General features: G+C 39.5%; 1 protein-coding gene across 4 annotated transcripts in view; it reads right to left on the bottom strand.

The window, feature by feature from the left end:
• kcnab1a (potassium voltage-gated channel subfamily A regulatory beta subunit 1a) overlaps window positions 1-20,565 on the bottom strand; it is a 277,910-nt gene that overhangs the window by 6,606 nt on the left and 250,739 nt on the right. For all 4 annotated transcript variants that reach the window (XM_048604191.1, XM_048604193.1, XM_048604192.1 and 1 more), the window contains 4 exons: window positions 15,834-15,919; window positions 14,306-14,426; window positions 11,869-11,963; window positions 3,107-3,227 (listed from right to left, as the gene is read on the bottom strand). In XM_048604191.1, coding sequence (XP_048460148.1) covers window positions 3,107-3,227; window positions 11,869-11,963; window positions 14,306-14,426; window positions 15,834-15,919 — 423 coding nt within the window. The remainder of the gene's footprint in view (window positions 1-3,106; window positions 3,228-11,868; window positions 11,964-14,305; window positions 14,427-15,833; window positions 15,920-20,565) is intronic.

Raw genomic sequence — 20,565 nt, 5'->3', positions numbered from 1 at the left:
TCCCCCATGAGGTTTTTGCCATAGCTAACCTACCTAGCCCGCACATTCCTGGACACTATTTCTTTTTTAAGCATGCCCAATCCACCTAACCTGCACATCTTTGAACCATAGGAGGAAACTTGAGTGCCTGGAGACACAGGGAGAATGTGCAAACCCCATATAGACAGTTACCCAAGGCTGGAATCGAACCTGGATCCCTGGCGCTGTAAGGCAGCAGTGCTAACCACAGAACTACTGTGAATGTATACTGATCCCTGACAGTCTCAGACTATGTGCACTGATGCCCCTTGGTCTAAAGTTGGATGTACGGGGTCTTTGACAGTCTAGAATGGGACATTTACCGGTCCTTGATCAGAATGCTAATCCTGACAGTCTGTGGATAAGTGTGCTTTGGTTCCCAGTGATCTATGGGTGGGTGTACACTGATTCCTGATAGTTTAGGGGTGGGCATGCACTAATCCTGGCCATCTATGGGTATGCAGACACTGATCCCCTGCAGTGGAGGAATGGGCATGTCTGGGGTGGATGTACACCGATCCTCACCAGTATAGGTGAGAGCGTGCACTGAGGCTTTTGCCATGAGTCCAGGGGTTTGAATCTGCTGGTTTCCCCATTATCCAGTTCTAAGCAGATGTGCAGCTCTTGGCAGTTTGGTTGTGGCGTGGGTAATTTGTCTGATTTCTGATAGTGTGAGTTTGAGCTCAAAGACATTAATATTTGTGTGTTTTGAATTTGCTGACCCAATAACCCCTTGTGGCAGATTAACCATAATATTTGGTTTCATACATGCTAACCTGGTCAGGACACAGTAAAACCTGTGTCAGGAACTAATGGAAGAATATGAAGGCTTCATGAAGATCTCCATTGGCATTTCTTCTTGGCTTTTAATTCATTCATAGGATGAGGGTGTCACTGGTTGGGCCAGTATTTATTACCTAATCTTCTAAGGGGCAGCTAGGGATGGGAAGTAAATGTTGGCCCAGCGACACTCACATCCCATGAAAGAAGCATACTCATGTGAGAGATAAAGCTGAAGCATTTACTAGACTGTCATTAAAAATCAAATGGATATTCTGATTCTATCTTGAGATTCTGACCATGGTTGGTCCCACTGGGGATCAAGGTCCTTTGACCTTGTTGTCTGGGGCATAGGGTTCTATGGAGTCTTCAGTCATGGTATTAGTATAGGACAGCAAAATGAAACTAAGCTGCAATATTAGCCTTCATAGGTACCCATTTGGGTGGAGCATAAGTTGCTTCCACTCTGGTTTGATGGGTTTTATGATGAATGATACATCCAGTGCATGATCTGCAGATTCTGCAACATGCTAGGTGTTGATGGAAGAGTCAAGCAGATAAGGAGTTTTGGATGTTCGTGTGCTCCCTCCAATTCATTGATTTTGCTTCTGCCTTTTCCCAGCGAAGTCTTTCAAAGTGTTCTGAGTAGAACAGCTATTTCTTGAGTCCAGTCTCAGTCTTGTGCATTACATGCCACACAGCACAGCTGGTTTTGAACAATTAGTGCCTTGACATGAGCAAATTGGCATGGGATAGAATGTTGCATTTACAGCCTTTCTGCTACGAGATATGGAGGATGTTATGAAGGCACTGCTAGTGCTATATCACTGCTTTGAGGTGCCAGCTGAGTTCATCCAAGTCTGGGAAGCATAGAGGAGTGGGGAATTAGTGTTTCCTATTTAACCAGTCTCAAGTTTGAGATCCATGCTCTTGAACGCATTTTTTCCTTTGGCTGCCAAAGACTGATTTGTTACACTGTAGACACTGATGAATTTGATCATCTACACATGTCTTTGACAAGATCAGGTTTGTAAGATGTGGAAAATGATCCACATTTTCCAGGATTGAAGGCACACAACTTTAAACGACGTACTGTACATGCAAACAAGGGGCAGGATATATCAGCCATTCAGCACCTCAGACTTGCTCCACTCATCTGATTGTTATCCCAAATCCATATTCCTGTTCATCCCTTGGTAACCTCTCATCACTTGCTTACCAAGACTCTACCATAGAAAAATGAAGCCACCATAGAAATGTTTTGATTTTGACATTAAAATTAATACATTTCCAACTCAGTATAAGTACTTAGCAAATAATATATTCCTAGTTCAAATAAAAACGGAAGTAGAAAAATGGCATTTGGATTTTCCCGTAAGTTATGTTAACATGCATTCTTCCACATCCAAATTGCACAACTTAGCTCGCAAAGTCACTCCATGCTCTCTGGGTTCTACTCACAGGAATACTTTATCCTTTCATGGAGTCGCTGTCCTGCAGCCCTTATTATCTACACACAGGCACTCTCCTCTTTCCATCATCACCTTTATAGAATAGTTAAGATGGTGTTCCTTTTTGTTCCACAAGATAGGTCTGACTTTCTTTCCTCTCACTCACTCCAAGAGATCAGCCTGAAACTTTCTTTCCCACTTCCACTCATTTAATGTTGGCATTCTCTCCCTTCCCCATCCATTCCAAGATTCTTACTTATTTCTGAGCCATGCCATCACCCGGAGCTTCACTCTTCTCTCATTTAGTATCATGGATTTGCTCCTTTCACCTATTATCATCCATTGCCATCTCTTTCACTTTCATCTGTTTCCCCCACCACCAACCTTCCAAATCATCTCCACATCTCTCCTGTTGCTAAGTCCTATCGCACTGTATTAAACTCACTATCTGCTACATGTTGCTTCTGCTGCACAGGTAGAAATTGATAAACTTGTACTTGCAAAACCGTTCACTTGCAGACTGCAGAGGTTAATTAATATCTGCCTCAGCATGTGCATGAGCATACAGCAATCCAGTCTGGTACCTTAGAAGCTTGATTTGGCTAGAGGGACCGATCTGCAGCAATTTTTGTTGACACTGGTCACAGCTGATATGTATAATGCTAACAGAAAGTGTATGTTATTTTGATCAATTAAATATTAGTCAAGCTGAGGTTTAGTAGTCAACTGCAGTATCTTAGTTTTGGGGTCAAACAAGTTCTTACATATTTTACTCAATACTACTAATTATAATTTGCCACCTTCAGTCAGAGCCGTAATAAGTGTGTTATTTCTGGATGTTGTAGAACTGTTCTCACCTATTGCTAACTGGGGTAATGTGCAGCTCAGCCGCTCCACAATTGGAGTGAGATCCTTTAGCTTTGCCTGCTGTCTTCTTCCTTCTTCACTGATAATTTTGTCCTTTAACCACTGATAACACTAAAAACAAAGCACAATTTTAGTGTAACTATAATGTAATTGAAGATTTTCAATAATTTGAACATTTGTCTAATTGCAATAGTAACTGCATTTCAAATGAAATCTATCGGTCTTGAAGCACTTCGAGAAATATCCTGAGAATGCAATAACTGCAAATTGTTATTTAGATGATTTAATTAACATATTCTTTCCAAATTATTTCAGTATATGCATATGAATGTCAACTAGAGATCTTTTAAGTGTTTTAATGATTCATGAGGTCTCAAGTATTTCTGATGTCAATGTCCTATTGAACACACATAAAAATTTTATATAGTGTTGTACAATATATTAGATACAATTTTAGAAAATTCTATTTTTAACCTCTTTCTGTTGAGCTGAACACAAAATATTCTCTGTAAAACCACTATATTATGCAGGCAATATGCCATTTCTTCACATCCCAGCAACAAATCTTCACTGGCTTAATGGTAATATGACATTATTCATTTTGTCATTAATTCTGATGCGCTTCTTCATCCTTATGTTTAGAACAAAACTCCTGTTGGCTTCAGAAACTGTAATGGTGAATATTGCATGTTATCATTGGGTATAACAGGAACATTTCTAAGTTTGTGTTTGTTGCTGAGCAGGTTTGAGTCAGTTATGTAAGATTCCTGTCCACTGGGACAAGTCCCCCTGGCTAGCTGCAGCAGTTGTCAGCTGAAGAATTACAGCAGCAATAGGATCACAAGGAATAGAGGTTTCTGAGAGAACTACTTATCATGTGCTGGAAGCTTTCATGCTGAAGAGACAGAAGCTGATAGCCTGAAGTTCTTGGTGAAATCAAAAGAACATTGCCTTTCATTACTAGAATAGCTGCAGAGATGATAGAGACCATCAAAAGAGTTACAATTGAAGAATAGAACTGGTGCTCTCAGTAGGTTTATGGCAGAATCAGAACAAGGATTAAAGATGTACAGTGGACATAGCAGCCCTCATCGGAGCTCAGTGCGACTGAGACTAAGGGACCACAATATGGAACCAATCTGTTGCACAGTTAAGGAGAAAGAGTACAAAGCTAATGAACAGGTGTAATGCTAAGTATCAACACCAGTCATGCAGTTTGAATACAATAAGTGCTTATAGGGTTTTTGTGGTGCACTGGTAATCCTTTGGGCTAGAAAGTCTGGGTTCAAGTCCCACTTGCTACAGAGGTGTGATGTAACGCAGCTAAACAGATTAATTATAAATGTCTACAAAAAGTATTGGATGGCTGTAGAGTGTTGTTAAAGCTCTTGCTGATTTTTCAGTGTATTTATTTTATTCTTTTTATAACTATTCTAGTCTGCAGCTTGAACTGGGAACTGTGAGCTAAAGGTGATTTTTGGACTATGGGTAACAGTTTGTGTTATGCAGAACACAGACCAAACAAGCTTTTGTCTATTCATGAGGCCAGGCCTAGAAGTTAATTGCAGGATTAGTTCCTGATCAAAGGGCTTTGCAGGTGCTTCATTACCAGGGAAGAACACTATGTTTAAACAGACTGTAGAAGTTGTCTATTATTGAGGTCAGAACCTGGGAACTGGTTCCAGCAAGTCTGGAAAAGACCTTATGCTTAAGCAGAGGGCAGATGTTGAATGATAACTGGCACCTTGTGGAGGAGATGATTAGTTGTTAGGAAGTGGTCAGAGTCTGAATTGGTGTTTGGAGTAGACTTTCTTTGGGAAAATTAATCTGGCTGTTGATACTACAGCATGAAGATTTCAGAGCTCCCTGCCTAACGTTCTATGAGGAACTCCTGGAAGGTTAGAGAGTAGAAAACTAAGTTATTGTATTACTGCCTTTAACTGAATAAACTGTGAAGGTGACCCTAATTGTTTTTTTTTTGGAAAGCAACCGAGAAATCATCATCGATGCCTGGAAGAACACGTCACGAAAGCCACTTAAGTGATCTGGCCAGTTTTGTTTTTTCTTATTTACTCCTTAGCTGTGTTTGTTTGTTTGTCTTTTGTGTGAATGGGGCTGATAAAAAAGGTTTTTGGATTTAATGCATAGACCAATTAGATTATTTTGTTATTTAGTTTTACTCTGCTAAAGTTACTGTATTGTTAATAAATTGTTGAGTCTTTTGTTTAAGATACGAACTGGTCTCTGGAATTTGGTTCTTCAAAACTCTGTTTAGGACCCATTGGGGTCAATTTTGAGGGTCTTCAAAAGTTGTAATTTTTTTATGTTGTGAATGTAAAGGTAGAAAGACTGATTTGCATCAGCTACCAGTCTCTGTGTCATAACAAGAGGACTGGTGCTGGTCCCTGCAATCGTGTTAATTGCTCCTTAGGTAAAGTTGTACCATGATTGTTACACCATATGGTAGCTCACAAAATTTACCTTAACTCAACAGTGCAACAGGCCCCTTGCACCTTTTTTAATGAATAGGGGTATAGCCTTACAAATATGTAAAAAGCCATTTTCTAAAATAGCAATTGAATTATAGTGGTAACCTTAGGAGTGAGTTTATCATAAACTTACATCAAGAGGAAGTCCTGATATAAGATTGTGCAAGGCTTTTCATAGGATTGTCTCATTCAATTAAATACAAGTTTGCATTAGAGCACTATGAGTGATATAGCACTGCAGTTTGATGTTGTTGTGGGTTTCTATTATCTAGGAACTTGTTAGCCATCTCTGCTGGTAATTCCCATAAAGCAATAAATTTTGTTTCCCCAATACCTGAGCATATTCAGTGAGTTTTAATATTGTTATGATCCCGTCTGATGGTAATATTGGTCAAGTCAAGATCCCATAATGAAAACTGGCTTAACAGTTCATGTGCTTTTTTTTGGGTAATATGGCTATCAGTCACTGATACATAGCCACATGAGGCTGCAGAGTTTCTTTAACAAATGGACAAAAGTTTTATTTTACAAAAGAAGATATAAATTAAAATCCAGTTATTGAACACAGTGAGAAAGACCTTAACACACATAGCAAAACAAAGTTTTAACCTGTTTCCTGACACAATGCAGTACAGAAACTCCTCTGGAGAAACTGCCGTCTACACTAAATCTTTAGGTTCCACTTAACCAATTCTTCCCAGTTTCTATCCTGTGAACTGTAGATTCTTTTAAATACTTTTGAAACTGACAGCTTACACTTTCTCAGCTTTTAACAAATGTCCTGGTTCTGAAATTTCACAACTAAACTCTTCTATTGAGGTAACTGTGTCTACTCTGACCTGTGTAAAATAATTCCTTTCTATGAAAGACTTAATACTTGCTTCTGATGCAAAGTAGGTCTCCTTTGAACTGTCCTAAAAAGTTTTAACCTTTAATTATTTTGAATTAGAACTAATGGCCTTCAATGTTTACCTGTTGTAGACTAGCACAGTATCTTTTCATTACTACTTTAGGTGTCCCTGCTCTATGACACATGTTGAATTAAGTCACTATTTCAGAAGGAATATCATACCTTATTTTTCCAAAAACAACTTCACAAAAATAACCAACATCTACATGCCAATATTTTGAAATCCAAACTCTAAAAACAATATCTACTTTATGAGTCTGTATATATTTTATAAAAATCACACAGCTTTCATTGCACTATATAGAATTTTTTATGAGACGTTAATGTCACTGGCTGGCTAGCATTTATTCCCATCCCTCGTTGTCCTTCAGAAGGTGGTGGTGACCTGCCTTCTTAAACTGCTGCAGTCCAAGTGCTTAAGGAAGACCCACAATGCCATTAGGGAGCGAGTTTTAGGATTTTGACCCAGCAACCGTGAAGGAACAGCGATGTATTTCTAAGTCAGGAAGGTGAGTGGCTTGGAGAGTAACTGGAAGGTGGTGATATTCCCATCTATCCACTGCCCTTATTCTTCTAGATGGTAGTGGTGGTGGGTTTGAAGGTATGGTCTAAGGATCTTTGGTGAATTTCTGCAGTGCATCTTGTAGATAATACGAAGCGCTGCTACTGAGTGTCAGTGGTTAATTAAAAATGTAGCTTTGATCTTGGGTCTCCTGAATGAGCTAATCTCAGCTGCCAGTATGGTAGATGTATGATAAGTGCCCATAGGGCCTCTGAATCATAGAATGGTTACAGCATACAAGGGGGACATTCGATGTGTCATGTCAGTGCCAGCTCTCTGCAAGACCAACTGGGATAGCCCCGCATTCTGACTCTTGCTGCTGCATCTTGCAAATCTTTTCACTACTGGTGCTTATCCTATTCCCTTTTGAAAGGCATGATTGATGCTGCTTCCACCACTCTTTCAGGCAGTGCATTAGTTGTGAAACCTCTTTGCAGCTGAATAGTTTGCTGACATGCAGTGTCAAAGCTCTTTTATTTATTCATCCACGGGATGTTGGTGTTGTTAGCCAGGTCAGCATTTATTGTCCTCCTTAACTGCCCAGATTGCAATTAATTTTGTGGATCTGGGCTCACATGTAAGCCAGACCAGAAAAGTATGACAGATTTCCTTCCTTAAAGGAGACTAGTGAACCAGAAGGATTTTTTTTTAGACAACCAACAGTAATGATGTGATTGCTATTACGTTAGCTTTGTTTTTATTGAATTCAAATTTAACTAAATGCCATGGTGGGATTCAAACCCCTGTCCCCAGAAAATTAGCCTGGAGTTTTGGATTACTGTCGAATGGTGTTACCACAATGCACCCCCATATAAGAGGTACTTGCATGAAAAACATGAAAGCAATTAGAACGGGTAGGCTTAACAAAGAGGAAATGACCACAAGATGTCTTTGCATAGTTCCTGTATTTCTGGTGGTTTGAGTGCTTTTTGGCTCCAAGATGGCATTGGGGAGAATGAAAGCAAGATCAATTCAGCAGTAAGTTGTGATTTAAGGATGTTGTAAGCCAATTTTAGGTTTGTTGTTGTTTGTTTTCTACAGGCTGTTGCTGAGTATGGAGAACTGTTTGGTGGTTTGTTCTGCCATTTGAAGTTGCTGAATTCTACAGTGAGTTGTGTGGAATGAGTTGATGGAGTTTCTCTTGACTTGTAAGGTTTCAACTTTGGTCAATTGTTTCCAGACATTGGTCCTTAGTTTGTAACCCCCTTGTCCTGCAGAAAGAAAGAAACAAAGGTGGACATCTGCTTGAAGTGAAAGGAGACAGGGAGAAGAGGAGATCTTAGCAGGAGGTCATACCTGTCCAGAGTCTTCAGTGGGCAATTCTTTTAAAGTAACCACAGCAATGAAGAATTTGTCAGAAGTCTCCACTTAACTAAGGATGTGTTTATTACATCTGTCACCTATCCTCATTAAATCTGGAAGAGCTGTACCTCGCAGCAGGACCCAGGCAGTGTTTTGGAAATGTTGATAATGGCCATATATTGAGCTCCATATATTTATATATTGAGCTCCATCCTAGCTAGGGCAGGCATCCACTGTTCTGTGGGGGAGGTCATTAAGTATGCAAAGAGAGTTGAACAAATTTCTTTTTCTCTTGACAGAAAGGTGTAGATGAAGTGAGTATATAGGTTTGCAGGTTTCCAAGGAGAAATGTGTCATCGACTGTACATACGTTGCTTCGTGGATGCCACATATCTATATAGAGGTTCAGCATAGATGGAAGGAGTTCTACTCCCTTAGTGCCAAGCTGTTATGTGGCAGTGAATTGGATTTCTGGCCAGATTGTCTATGATCCCTTTAGCTGGCGGTGATATTAGTGAATACCACTCAATTTCTGAATCTACTGCCATCCCACATCTTGCCTTGCCTCTGTTGCTGACCATCACAATGGTCTTGGCCACGATGTTAAAATTAAAGCTACAAGAAATTGAACTATTCATAGATTGTACATTCTCTTATTATCTGTCTCCATGTGGTTTTGCCTTGCCCAATGTTCCAGTTTAGTGCTAATCATGTAACTGCAGCAATGGTTGGTGAAAGGCTCATGATTTTCAATGGGAGACCGTAAATGGCCTTGGAGGATGATGTTGAACTGTCTGACCCCACAAAGGTCTGATTCAGACAGCACCACGTTGGCATCAACAGCAACAGTCCAAGCTGGCTGGCCAACTGCAAGGGCACTGGCAAAGTAACAGTAATGGCAGGATGAATGGTGTCACCCTGAGAGAGGGCAAGGGGTTTATCTTCCATGCCATTCCCTTTGGTTAGTACTTCAGTAATCCCAGCAAGGTGTTGGAGGAGCACAGAATACTGAGAAACTGAGATCCTGCCACCGAGATGGGAATAGTCTGAGTTTACGTCACAGCAACTTGAGCCTGCTTGACTTCAGCCTGATCTTCCAGTGCAGGTACTGGCAGCTATTGCAAGTGCTGCAATGGAAACCGAAGCAGCAGTATTCAGTCACCACATCATGGACAGGTCTGCAAATATTCTTACTATATTGGTCATCACTTGTACCCTGAAAAGTACAAGGTCCAAACTCTGTGCAAACACTGTTTGCCATATTGGAGTCAGATTCCTCAATGCTCCTTGACAGTGACAGTAAGATTAATGACAGCCCTACCAATTCAACAAGTGTCATTGTGTAGATCCATCTATAAGCTACTGAATTGAACACTTCGTCAGAGCCCTCTACAGAAGAACCTGTGTATATTTCTCCCTCATGCAGGCAGCAACTTTGTTACCTTTGTTCCCCTGTTGCCGACCACTTGTAACCAAATGGATAACCACAGGCAGATTCCACTTTCAATCTATCTCTAAAGTCTGTGCATTTCCAATTTTAATTGCTCCACCATAGCTGTGCCTTCAGTTGCCTCTTTCCAAGCTCTAGAATTCCCTACTTTCACCTCTCTACCTTGTTTGCCTCCTTTAGGAAACACCTTAAAATACATTTCTTGTTCATGCTTTTGGTCATGTGACATAATATCTTCCTCATGTGGCTCTATGCCATACTTTGTTATGATGCACATGTGAAGTACCTTGGGGCATTTCATGACATCAGAGACATTATATAAATACAAGCTACTGTATGTGCAGTATAAATATCTGAGCTGATGGCTGTGAATGTGAGAGCAAGTGACAGTCTCTTCTTTTGTCTTCCTTTTCCTCCTCATGCTCATCTACCAATGTCTGGTCAGGGAGCATTTCTTGGGGATCTGAAAGGAGAAAGGTAGGGTTACGGAACGGGGATGTGAGGGTTAGGAGGCAGCATGAGAAATGTATGTTTATGCCATGTGCAGATTGCAATTCAGAAGTGTTTGTGAGAATGAAGGGTATATGGGATATGAGAAAATGGATTATGTATGGTGATAGTATTATCTTCAATGGTTTAAACCCTGATTCTGACAACTACCTCAGTCATGGCTGCACCAATGGTGGAGAACAACAGATCCTCCATGGAGGCAAAGGTTATGCAGCTGTGTTGGTGTTGTTGTTTGTGGATTTATGCCACCTTGTCCAGCAAGATAGAGGGAGGTGTATTACTGAGTGAGGTGTAACCCGTTTTCATAATGTGGCTGGCTTGTTTGAATAGCTGGTGGTCTGTACAAACTGAGAGATGTGGAGGTGAGGCTTGCAGCAGTGTGTGAGGGTGAAGTGAAACTATGAATATGACGTCTGAATCATGACTGATACAGATTATTGGTAGGTGAGTGATGAATTGAGGAGTGTTTAAAGCTGGAAGTTAAGTTGTATGATATACCATTTAAAAGTGAGTTCACTGAAGTGACCACTCGTGAGGCTATTTGACATCATGTGGCATTTAGGTCCTCAAGGCTACAGTGTCTTAATTGTCTACGATGGTGATTGCTGCAATTGCTTTCTCAGAGCTGTGAGGATATAGAACATCTCTGCTTGTCTTCAACTGTTGCACCAGTGCTGAGTTTGTGAACTTTATGTGCTCTCTGCTTTATTGCACCAATCATAAATCTCCTTTTACCCACTTCAGGCAGGATGTACTTTGCCTTTAAAAGTTTTAGTCTGACTTAAAGTGATATTGGCCTCATACAAATCTCAGCACCTTGCTGAGAACTGCAGCTGTTCAACAGTGTGGTAAGTGCTGAGCTCCATATTACTAACACTTAAAGAGCACACAGTTTGAAATTTGTGTTGCCTGTACTGGAGAAATGAGTGTAGATTGGTCCACATTCCATTTTCTGTGCTCACTTTCAGGACTGTCCCTTTGACTTCTGGATGGCAGGAAAGAATAGAAAAAGTAGTAAGAGAAAAGATTTTGAGAAAAAAAAAGTGGTCCCTGTTCTTTCAAGATGTTGCTTGTCTTGGGGGCTTAAGTGACAGGTGCTTTATCTACTTTGTGCCGTCATAACATTTCTGTAATTATATTCATCCAATGAACACCAATGATTTGGAGTCATTTGATTTGCATGATAAGTGAACAGGAAAGTGAACCTGCGAACCATTAACTAATTATTTTGTGTCATAAAACAAATATTTATATAAGTCACCTTGCATTACACATTCCACAAACCCTGTACCATAACATGCACTACTATCTCCTCAATTATCTGAGAGAAAAACTTGCATACATACCGTCATAAGAAAGTTAGCACTTAATACCATCAAGTGAAAATTCGAAAAATAGCAAGAACAGTCGCTACTGTTACCTGGAAACTTCAGTTAAAACATCACTAGCATCAGAGAAAATAAGAAATGCATGAAAAGCAAAGCAAAGGCTTCACTCTGTGTCTCAACAAAGGAGCCCATTTGTTTTACCTTTAATGAAGCCCTTGAACTGTCAGGTACTCCAATATCATACTTTCCACTGATGATTCCACAGGCAAGGGGAGACCAGGTCATTGCCCCAACTCCTGCAAAAACAAATACAACTAAAAATGAGAAAACACCAGTCAATGCAATCCATTGGCAAAACAGAAAATGCAGTTGCTTCAATATGAATGAAAATACATAAAGAATTGCATCAATTGAGGTAAATATCTATAATGCTGCTGTAAATGTGGCCTCAAACCAGAGACAGTTGTCAGTTTAAACACTGAGGAAAAAAAAATGTTAAAACCTGAAGGCCAAAGTAATAAGGCATTCTTAGGAATAAGGGAATGTATAAACTATCAAGGTGAAGTTCTACAGACTGTTTGTTAGGAATTTTACTTGTTCCATTCCTCTGAAAGAGGTAACTCTATTCCTTAAATACAAAACGAGGAGGTGAAAGTCAAACTGGTGCCTGACATATTTTGGTTCCAATGCTACATTAATCTGAGGTCATCAGGTGAATTGACATGGCTGTTAAAAGAATTTGGAACTTAAAGAAATAAACTCTTCTAACATGTACTCCCCAGATTGTTTAGTAAACTTGAGTACATTTAAAAAAAAATCAAGAATATATAAGCTGCATGTTGGCCGTTAGTGTTTTTTTGTAATAGTTAAATGGTTAGAAAATTTTCTGTTTAAACTTCATATTACATAACTAGGTAATAGAGTGTAGCAGTTCTTTGGCTTATAGTAGAAGATACTGTTACAAGATCCTGGATGCAAATTATGTTAACAGGAGAGCAAGCACTGTAAAGATATAATCATAAAGCCAGTTAACTATTTTACAAACTGGTTGAATATGCAATAAGTTTGTATTGGAGCATCGTGCAGCATTCCTCATTGACTAGATTTTTAAATTTGGAACCAATTTGCCAACCAATTTGCTGGAAGTGAGAGCCTGTAATAGCAATGATTAGAGTAACACACTATCTGGTACCTAATTAAACAACAGGATAGAGTGGTTTCACGATCATTGAAAGTAAAAGGTTAAGAAATAGACAGAGGAAAGACTGAAAAAGTGTGAATTAGAGTAGATTAATTGAAAAACAAATCAGGTGGAGATTGAAAAATAAATAAATAAAGATTGGATCATTAAGAGAAGAAAAGATTGTAAAAAGTAGTATTTTTTTACAATTTAAAAATTTCCAAAAACAATATACCAGCTGAATGAATGGGTTTCTAATTTTTAAAACTTTTTTTCATTTTCTGGGTAATAGCCCCCCCTCTAATTATGGAAAGCAATGCAAATCATCACTGAACAATTCCCAGGTAAATGGCTTAGGGTGATGCATCAGCAGATAATGAGCAAACAACACTTCTTCAGACAGAGCACACGAAATGAAAGAATGAATGAAAAGTGTACTTACTCAATTAATTACTAGGCTTAATTTTCCAAATACCATAAAATGCAACAACATCATGAAAATTATAGAGAGGTTAAGAGTGAGCAGCTATTTTCACAAAGCTAATGACAGAACAGTGCAAATTGTGTCTATCCATAATTCATAAAATATTTTTTCCTTGTTGCCAGTAGTTAGTTGATTTACATACTAATAATGGAATCTTCCAGACACCATTATTTCTTTTCTTTCTAAGTCAATGACTAAGTTTGTGCTGCCAGTTGTGGTCATGATAATGATAAACAATTGGAAGGTAGATATTTGCATGAGCCTTCACTACAGAGGATGCAGGTAGCATCTGGGAAATAGCTGTAAATCAGGAATTGAAAGGGAGAGAGGAACTCAAGAAAATTACAATAAATTAATGACACTGAGTTGGCAAGACCCAAGGTCCTAATGGATTTCATCCTAGCATTTTAAAAGAAGTAGCCAATGAAACAGTTGATGCTTTGGTTTTAATTTTCCAAATTAAATTTGGAAATTATAATTTTCATTATATTTAGGGAAGGGATTCTTGTTGAAACAGATTCTAGTTGATCGTTGCTGATTCACGGCGTAACTGCCTTTTATTTACATCGGCAAATTAGCTTTCTGCCCTTGATATGTCTCCAAAATATGGTTCGGGGTTTGGCAAAGCAACACACCAAGCAACAATTTAAAATTATGTAGCTGCCTGCCTGCCTGAATTCTTGTCCCATATTGGGATCAAATTCTTGCCTACTCAATCAGCCACTGTTGAAACAAAACCTCTCTCTTCAATGCTCAGAATCTGCTATATTAGACCATAAGATGTAGGAGGAGAATTAGGGCATTCAGCCCATTGAGCCTGCTTCGGCATTCAATGAGATAATGGTTGATCTGATAATCCTCAAATCCTCTTCATGCCTTTTCCCCTTAACTCTTGATTCCCTTACTGATCACCTTCAAACTCATGGATTATATCCTGGCAGAACCATTAAACTAACTATAGTGTAGGTACTCACCAATTTTGTGATAAAGCTCAGGTAGTTGGACCTCAATTTTTTCCCTCTGGAAAATATGATATTCCGCTTGCTCACAGATTGGAGGGATCAAATTGAACTGTCTTGCCACGGAGTAGGCCTCCTGAGGAAAATCAGTAAAAGATAGACTGTCAAAAAGATGAAAATCAGGTCCTAGTAATATTGTTATGAAACAAAAAATGAAATGACTATCCTGGTCAATACATGGCTTTCATCAGAAACATTTAAAAAAACCAGGGTAGATGGAGCTGTGATAGGGGAAGTGAAATAAAAGTTAAGCTATTATTCACTTGTATGCAATGTATTACCATTTGTTGTTATCAGCTGATTGTGGGTACTATTCTCCCATTAATAATTCTAAAATCAATAAGAGGAATCATTTCCTTTCCTGGCTTTGTTAGTCTGTAATTGAAGAATGATCTTTTATGTAAGAAATGCATATCAATGATGTTAATAATACAAGCAATCAGGGTTCACAGACTCCATCAGATGATTTGCATGTCAACAGAAATATAGGTTTCCATCAATATTGCATCAGAGTGCCAGTGGAAATTACAGTCAAACTCCCAACCTGCATTTTTCTTTCAGGTGGATGTAGATTTATACCACTTGCTACTTTTGCACTGTATATAATTTTATTTTTACAAAATATTGCCTTGGTCATGTGGCCAACATATTCGACTTTTCGATTTTAGCATACCATCGTTTGGTGGTTAAGTTGCTAGCCCCAGAAATAAGTCAACAGAGTATTAACAGTTTGGAGCTCACTTAATTTATCTAGTCAGGTAATAGAATCACAGAATCCCTACAGTGTAGGAAGAGGCCATTCAGCCCATGAAGTCTGCACCAAACCTCCAATGAGCATCCTGCCCAGAGCAAACCCTCTACGCCACTCAGTCCCTGTAACCCCACATTTACCACAGCTAACCCACCTAGTCTGCATATCTCTGGACACTATGGGGCAACTTAGTATGGACAGTCCACCTAACCTGCACATCTTTGGACCTTGGGAGGAAACTGTAGCAGCCAGTGGAAACTCACAAAGACATGGGAGAACGTGCAAACTTTCACCCATGACCAGAATCAAACCCAGATCCCTGGCACTGTGAGGCAGCAGTGCTAATTACTGAGTCACCATGCCAAATAGCTTTTTTTTGACAGTGAAAAGTCAATATCCTGAAATAACACTGTAACATGAATAGATAACAAATATTTACCCTGTCGACTAAAAGGAATTGTGTGAGAGGATAGGTATTTCTAATGTAACCAAGAAATGTATTCAAACCAGTTTATAATTCCAAAGCGTTCTTCACATAAATACCAGTTAAAATTTAAGGAGATTTTCCTTCTACACAATAGTGGTATTTGGGGTTCGGCTTATACAAGTTAGATCACATATATCAATTCAAATTGTCACTTCTTTCTGAAGATAGTAAATGACTATTTAGATGCTTAAAAGTGTATATTGTGCAGTTAGTATACTTCTAATAAATTGCAGAAAGATAGATACCATAATCTCCATGGCACTCCAACGGGATGTTCCCCAATACATGGCCATTCCTTGGTTTATCACGTATGTCATTGCCCGGACAATCTCTACATGACATTTGGGGTTGGGGGAGGGGATGGTGGTGGAAGGAAAACAAAAAGTAGACATTAGATTCTCCACTCTTTGCAATACATGAAATGTGCCATTTGACACAACAATAATTTTTGAGTTGATAGTGGCCTAAATATAAAATTCATAATAAGCCTCATAAATTGAACAAGACAATACTAAACTGTCCTTATCCTTTGCTTCAAAGTGTTTAAAGCATGATCAATTTGGTCACAGGTCCCATTGTCTTTCAGACAACTCAGGCTGATTTTGCCTCTATCAAACTTGACCCCTCCACTGTCCCTTATATAATGCTGTTGACATTGTAACCATAATCACACTAGTTCACCATATTACATTCTAGGATTTAAAATTACAGCACATTGTAAGTGAGGGAAATATATATCTCATTTACTAGACAAAATCAATTTCCTAGTGACAGTATATTACAGATAATGCTTTACTGCTAGGAAAAAAAAAATGACTGTAGCTGGAGACCTGTGAATTTTCTGATTTTTCCAGTTCTTTTAACATGGTTCAAATCCTGTTCTTACTGAATAGCGCACTAGCTGTAAGTTGAAATGACATTCACGGCAAGACGGGGGAAATTGACAGACGATTTTAGGTGAGCAGTTAGGTCCAGTTGAAGAGGTAATATGAGCACTGCCCTCTTGACCTGTGCTATATTTTCTTCAGAATGTTATGTTCATTGCCTGCATAATTGCTACTAGAGCAACATCACTATTAGGTCTTGATTTCTTGTTCTGATGGAGAATATTTCCATCATGGCAGACAGTGTAGACAGGGATTCCAAGTCCTAAACCCAAACCTGGAATCTCATTTTTGCTAGAGCAGGATTGTGTAGCTGGGCTGTAGTTTGCATATGTATAGTTGCTGAAAGCAGCAGTTATTTAAATAACCAGGTAAGAGCAGGCTTGTTTTCACTGCATTTACTTTGGATAGGTACCCTGTGAATGGATTCAAGGCACCTTTGATGGAGATAAGGCATCTTCTGAGGCACAGAAGGTACCATTTGGGATTGTGAAAAAGCATAAAAAGTGCACAAATTCATTAGGACTGGCAATGTTATCAAAGAACCTACCCTCACTACCCCCATCCTGCCCCCACCAATAATAAAGTAATGCCAGTTATTTCACATAAAATGATTACAGGTTTTGTGCTGGTTACTGATTTCCTAAATATCATTTTGACAAAGGGCTGCCTATTGATGGACAGTTTCAACTGTTTATTGAATGGAAATATTTGTTGACACAATAGGGCAAGCACTTGAGACACTGCGCATCAAAGAAATGTTTGTTTTCATAAGGAATTAGTTGAAGCATTTCTATGTATTGGATTTTTTTTGTATCTATATGTTTTCAAAAGTGATATCTCAAAAGGCCGACAACTCTAGTTCCTATCAGGATTTATGTCCTCAATGCATAACAGGTGAGTGACCATGGAGGGTGGTGAGTAAGGGTATGAGTTGACACTGACTTTGTACATGGTTACAAAGGGCCTTAGGTTGAGTGGGGTATATGGTGTATGAGGTCCATGGGATATGTGTAGATTGATGTTTGTGTATCATGGGGTTTTGGGTAAAATATGGTAGGAGATGCCAGGGCAGTTAGCTAAGATTGATGTGGAGGTGCCAGTGTTGGACTGGGGTGGAACAAGTTATAAGTCACACGACACCAGGTTATAGTCCAACAGGTTTATTTGAAATCACATGCTTACGAAGCTCTGCTCCTTCGTCAGGTTAGCTAGAAGGGCATAGAATGGTACAGGGGTTAAAAGGGGGGATGAGGACAGGTACAGGCATTGTTTGGCACAGACAGAGAATGGGGTAGGGGGAAATTAGGAGGAATATGTTATATTTTAAAACTTTGAACACATTGCCAGAGCCCCAAGGCAAACTTTTACCCAATCCACTTTGTGAACAGTCTCTTAGGCTCTTTCTGGTTATCCAGGCCTGAACCTCAATCCAGCCCAGCCCACTGGTCTGAAGATCGGCATTTGCAGGTGACCATTTCTAGAGGGCAAATTTGCAGAACCAAAATTTCTCCCAACTCTGTACACACAACCCAAGATAAAAAAGGGGTCCCAGTTTGAAACAAAAGGTGTAAAATGGTGATTACAAATAAAATATTTTCAAGTACTAGAAATGAATAAATTATACTATTTTAACATGAACAACAGGTAAAACAAAATATTATCTTCAAAGTCTTGTCGGTCCATTCCAGCATTTTATGTGGTCCTTGTGGATGTCATGGAAACTCATTAAGGAGCAGTGAAATCTTCCAATGTTTGGGCAATCGTCTTCCTTCAACTGTTATTAAAAAAAAAGTAACTGATGATAAAATAAGTAAAATTGCTTCCACATTGCTATTCTGTTGTTATCAGTTACTGCTAATTGTGGATAAAATGCCACAAAACATTTCTGAGAGACATGCTATGGCAGAGAAATCGCAGCATCTGTAGTATGGAGTGTTTGGGTGAGTAGGAGCAAGTGAGGGAAGATGCTGCATGTAATTCTGAGAGTGGTAGAGCATGAGCCTTGGTAGGATGTGGATAGAATGAGTGTGAGGTCACAGGAAGAAGACAGTGGCACCTACCCTGGTCGAGTGGAGAATTGAAGTACTTGCAGCATTGCTGGGCATTGCTCTGGATGACTGACCCTGGTGACCACGAACCATGCTGGCAGGGCCTGGTGGTGTGGCCTCCTCTGCACCATTTTACCCACCAGAACCTCCAGCTCCCTGCCTGCAAAGCAGGCCACCAATGTGCCTGTATCTGCCATGTCCAGCAAGGTAGTCTGTAGCCATATACGGCAGCACAGGAATGCCAGCATTAATCTGAGTGCCCAATGATATTTTAAGTATGGTGCCAACACAACTGATGCTGGGATATCTGGGCAGTGAATGTACTTTTGGCAATGGCACGTGGCAGAATCAAGCTAGCATTGTATAAGACGGGAGCCATAGGGACGGGGTAGGTAGTTAATGAGGTGCAATTATGGCAATAACCTGAGAAGATTCCTTGGACCTCATAGAGAGAAGCTCTCCATTAAACTTGATGAAAATGGCACTGCCAAAATATGGTAAGGTTCATCCTCACTTGCTTACAATTTGTTAAGTCAGAGCCTGCTAAATCATTAAAGCCACTAGGAAGTGCACCTCCTCCAGAAAAAGATGCTTAACCCATTCTCGAGGAAGTTTATGTACCTTAGGCTAAAAGCTATTTCCAAGATAGCAAGAACTGCAGATGCTGGAGTCAGAGATAACAAAGTGTGGAGCTGCAGGAACACAGCAGGCCAGGCAGCATCAGAGGAGCAGGAAATCTGACACTTCGGACTGGATTTTCTGAAAAAGAGTCCTGACCCGAAATATCAACTTTCCTGTTCCTCTGATGCTGCCTGACCTGCTGTGTTCCTCCAGCTCCTCACTGTTATCTAAAAACTATTACCAGCTGTTTTCTGGATAATCCAGCTACTGATGCTACAAAGCTGTCCCTTTGCAGGAATATCAGGTATATGGATGTTGTTGTGTGCACACTGGCTCACTGTATGAGCTGCTCTTCATGATGAAGTTTGCTACAAACATCCTCTTTAAATGTATAAATCTCCACAGCCTACTTTGACAACTGTGAGAGGAAAACCATTTCCTGGTCTAAAAAGAAGTGTCTCCTCTAGTTAATAAAATATTGTTTATTGCATATTAACAACTAATCATAGGTTACATTGCTCATAGCTATTGTTACATTGAGGATCAGATGTTACATTTCACTCCTTTGAAATCCTAAGGCATTTTGGTTAAAAGTCCACATCACATCATCATAGTGGGTGATGCTTATGGCTCTCCTTAGAATTAACCCTTTCAAACTCTCTCAGACCCATATTCAACATCTCCCAACCCCAAAGCTTTTATTGCCAATTATGATTATATATCTGTGAGCATAATTACACTTACCATTGCTACATTTTCTCTGATTTTAAACCTTCAGGCAATCTGAAGATTTCATTATTCTCTTAGAATGCATTCTCTTTGGACTTGGTGTTTTATTGGGTTGAAGACTATTGACTTTGATTCTATTCCTGACTATCTGGGGTCTCTTAAGTCCTCTGTTTTATCACTTTCTGCATTGGGTTTGTCTCTATCTATCAATGACGGACAATTTACCTGTAATGGGATAAGGTTACTGAGGTTCTTTCATATGACCCCCTTTGGTAGTAAGAACAATATACAATCTCTGCTGGTCTGCAGCTTCTCGGATGACTGTACCTTTACTGCTCAGATCCCTGAACCACACCCATTTCTCCATCCTAAATGTGATAACCATCTCGTACATGAACACTTATTGTCATATTTTGTTTTTTGTGTTTAAGGTCCTATTGCTTAAGTCCTGACAGTCATACAGGCATAAATGTAAAACCAACTTCTTTGGTAGGATGCAGAACTGAGTCTTCAGCTTCCTGACCATTAGCAACTCTGATGCTGTTAGAACACATTGGAATACATGGTCTATACTTTAGCAGTGCTGTATGGCAGTTGGAATTCTTCAAGAGCAAATTAACTGTCCTTACCCCAGGGTTTGCTTCCTGATTTGTTTGTGGATGACATTTTCAAATTCAGAACTGGTTGTTGCA

Source organism: Rhincodon typus, chromosome 13 (assembly GCF_021869965.1).
Source record: "Rhincodon typus isolate 14 chromosome 13, sRhiTyp1.1, whole genome shotgun sequence".
NCBI lineage: Eukaryota > Metazoa > Chordata > Chondrichthyes > Orectolobiformes > Rhincodontidae > Rhincodon > Rhincodon typus.
The sequence above is the reverse complement of the archived record's forward strand: the minus strand, read 5'-3'. Positions and strand labels throughout refer to the sequence as shown.